At 47.3% G+C, this 2500-nt stretch overlaps 1 protein-coding gene across 1 annotated transcript in view; it reads right to left on the bottom strand.

Annotated features, from left to right (window-relative positions):
- Positions 1 to 1216: 1216 nt before the first annotated feature.
- Positions 1217 to 2500, bottom strand: part of LOC147466921 (uncharacterized) — a 10466-nt gene continuing 9182 nt past the window's right edge. Inside the window, exon 3 of the mRNA XM_086534066.1 lies at positions 1217 to 1300. Within this exon, the coding sequence (XP_086390192.1) occupies positions 1217 to 1300 (84 nt within the window). The remainder of the gene's footprint in view (positions 1301 to 2500) is intronic.

Genomic DNA, 2500 nt, shown 5'->3' on the forward strand with positions numbered 1-2500 from the left:
TCTCTATTAATTCCACTCTCTTTCTTTCCTTTATTGTCTCTCAAGTTATATAGAAATGATTCTAACTCCTCCTTCTATTTATATTTACTTCATCATAGAATATCTAGAACATTCCCTTTCTAGTTTACGTTTCTTCTGCCATGTCTAGTCGACGCTTCTTCTGCCCTTTCTAGTCGATGTTTCTTCTGCCCTGTCTAGTCGACGTTTCTTTTACCCTTTCTAGTCAACGTTTCTTCTGCCCTTTCTAGTCGACGGTTCTTCTGCCCTTTCTAGTCGACGTTTCTTCTGCCCTGTCTAGTCGACGTTTCTTCTGCCCTGTCTAGTCGACGTTTCTTCTGCCCTGTCTAGTTGACGTTTCTTCTGCCCTTTCTAGTCGACACTTCTTCTGCCCTGTCTAGTCGACGTTTCTTCCGCCCCTTCAAGTCGACGTTTCCTCTGCCCTGTCTAGTCGACGTTTTCTTCTGCCCAGTCTAGTGCGTTTTTTGCTTGTAGTCGAGTTTTTCTGCTGTTGTGACGATTATTTGCTCTGGCTAGTCGACGTTTCTTCTGCCCTGTCTAGATTTTGACGTTTCTTCTGCCCTTTTCTAGTCGACACTTCTTCTGCCCTGTCCTAGTCGACGTTTCTTTTCTTTCATCTGCCCTTTCCTAGTCGACGTTTCTTCATTCTGCTGCCCTGTCTAGTTGACGTTTCTTCTGCCCTGTCTAGTTCGGAAACGTTTTCTTCTGCCCTTTCTAGTCGACGTTTCTTCTGCCCTGTCTAGTCGACGAGACGTTTCCCTTCTGCCCTTTTATCTGCCTGTCGAAGTCTTGACGTTTCTTTCCATGCCCTGTCTAGTTGACGTTTACTTCGTGCCCTTTTCTAGTCGACGTTTCTTCTGCCCTGTCTAGTCGACGTTTCTTCTGCCCTGTCTAGTCGACGGTTCTTCTGCCCTGTCTAGTCGACAAGTTCTTTGCCCCCGTCTATCGTGACTCTTCTTCTGCCCTGTTCTAGTCGACTGTTTCTTCTGCCCTGTCTAGTCGACGTTTCTTCTGTGCCCCGGGGGTTTTCTAGTCGACGTTTCTTTTCGTCTGCCCTGTACTAGTTGACGTTTCTTTGCAGTTAGTCGACGTTTTTCTTCGCCCTGTCTAGTCGACACTTCTTCTGCCCCTGTCTAGTCCGACGTTTCTTGTCTGCCCTTTCTAGTCGACGTTTCCTTCTGCCCTTTAGTCGGCATAGTTACGACGTTAGTCGGAACATCTTCTGCCTGTCTAGTCGACGTTTTCTTGCTGCCCTGTCTAGTCGAAGTTTCTTCTGCCTGTCCTAGTCGACGTTTCTTCTGCCCTGTCTATCGACGTTTTTCTTCTGCCCTGTCTAGTTGATCGGTTTCTCTGCCCTGTCTAGTCGACGGTTCTTCTGCCCTGTCTAGTCGCACGGTTTTCTCTGCCCTGTCTAGTCGACGTTTCTTCTGCCTGTCTAAAAAATAGGTCGACGTTTCTTCTGCCCTTTCTATCGACGTTTCTTCTGCCCTGTCTAGTCGACGGTTTCTTAGTGTTAGTCGACGGTTCTTTCTGCCCTGTCTAGTCGAAGTTTTCTGCGTTTCGACACTTTCTGCCTGTCTAGACGACACGTTTTCTGCCTGTTCAAGGCGAACATTCTTTCTGCTTGTCTAGTGACGTTTTCGTTGCCCTTTTAGGTGACGTTTGATTGATTTTTTAAGTCGACGTTTTCTTCTGCCCTGTCTAGTCGACGGTTCTTCTGCCCTGTCTAGTTGACGTTTCTTCTGCCCTGTCTAGTCGACGTTTCTTTGTGTCTAGTCGACGTTTCTTCTGCCCTGTCTAGTCGACGTTTCTTCTGCCTGTCTAGTTGACGTTTTTCTGCCCTGTCTAGTTGACGTTTCTTCTGCCCTGTCTAGTCGACGTTTCTTCTGCTGTCTAGTTGACGTTTCTTCTGCCCTGTCTAGTCGAGTTTCTTCTGTTAGTGGAACCTTTCTGTGTTAGTCCGACACTTCTTCTGCCCTGTTCGTGACATTCTAGTCGACGTTAATCTTCTTCTGCCCTGTTAGTCGAAATCTTTGCAGAATTCGGTTTCTACTGCTCTGTCTAGTCGACGTTTCTTCTGCCCTGTCTAGTCGACGTTTCTTCTGCCCTGTCTAGTCGACGTTTCTTTCTCTCTGCCCTTCTAGTTGACGTTCTTCTGCCTGTCTAGTCGACGTTTTTCTGCCTTTTGTCGACGATTCCTTATCTGTCTAGTGAGTGTCTTCTGCCCTGTCTAGTTGACGTTTTTCTGCCCTGTCTAGTCGACGTTTCTTCGCCCTCTTTGCCGTTTCTTCCGCCCCTGTCTAGTCGACGTTTCTTCTGCTGTTAGTAGAGTTTTTCCGCCAGTTAGTCGACGTTTTCTTTGCCTGTCTAGTCGCCGGCGAGTTTTCCGCCTGTCTAGTTGACGTTTCTTCTGTTAGTGGTTTAATGTCTAGTCGACGTTTCTTTGCCCTGTCTAGTGACGTTTCTTTGCTCAGTTGTCGGC

This window comes from Penaeus japonicus, unplaced genomic scaffold (assembly GCF_977035675.1).
Source record: "Penaeus japonicus unplaced genomic scaffold, GWHDUDI00000001_assembly GWHDUDI00000040, whole genome shotgun sequence".
Taxonomy (NCBI): domain Eukaryota; kingdom Metazoa; phylum Arthropoda; class Malacostraca; order Decapoda; family Penaeidae; genus Penaeus; species Penaeus japonicus.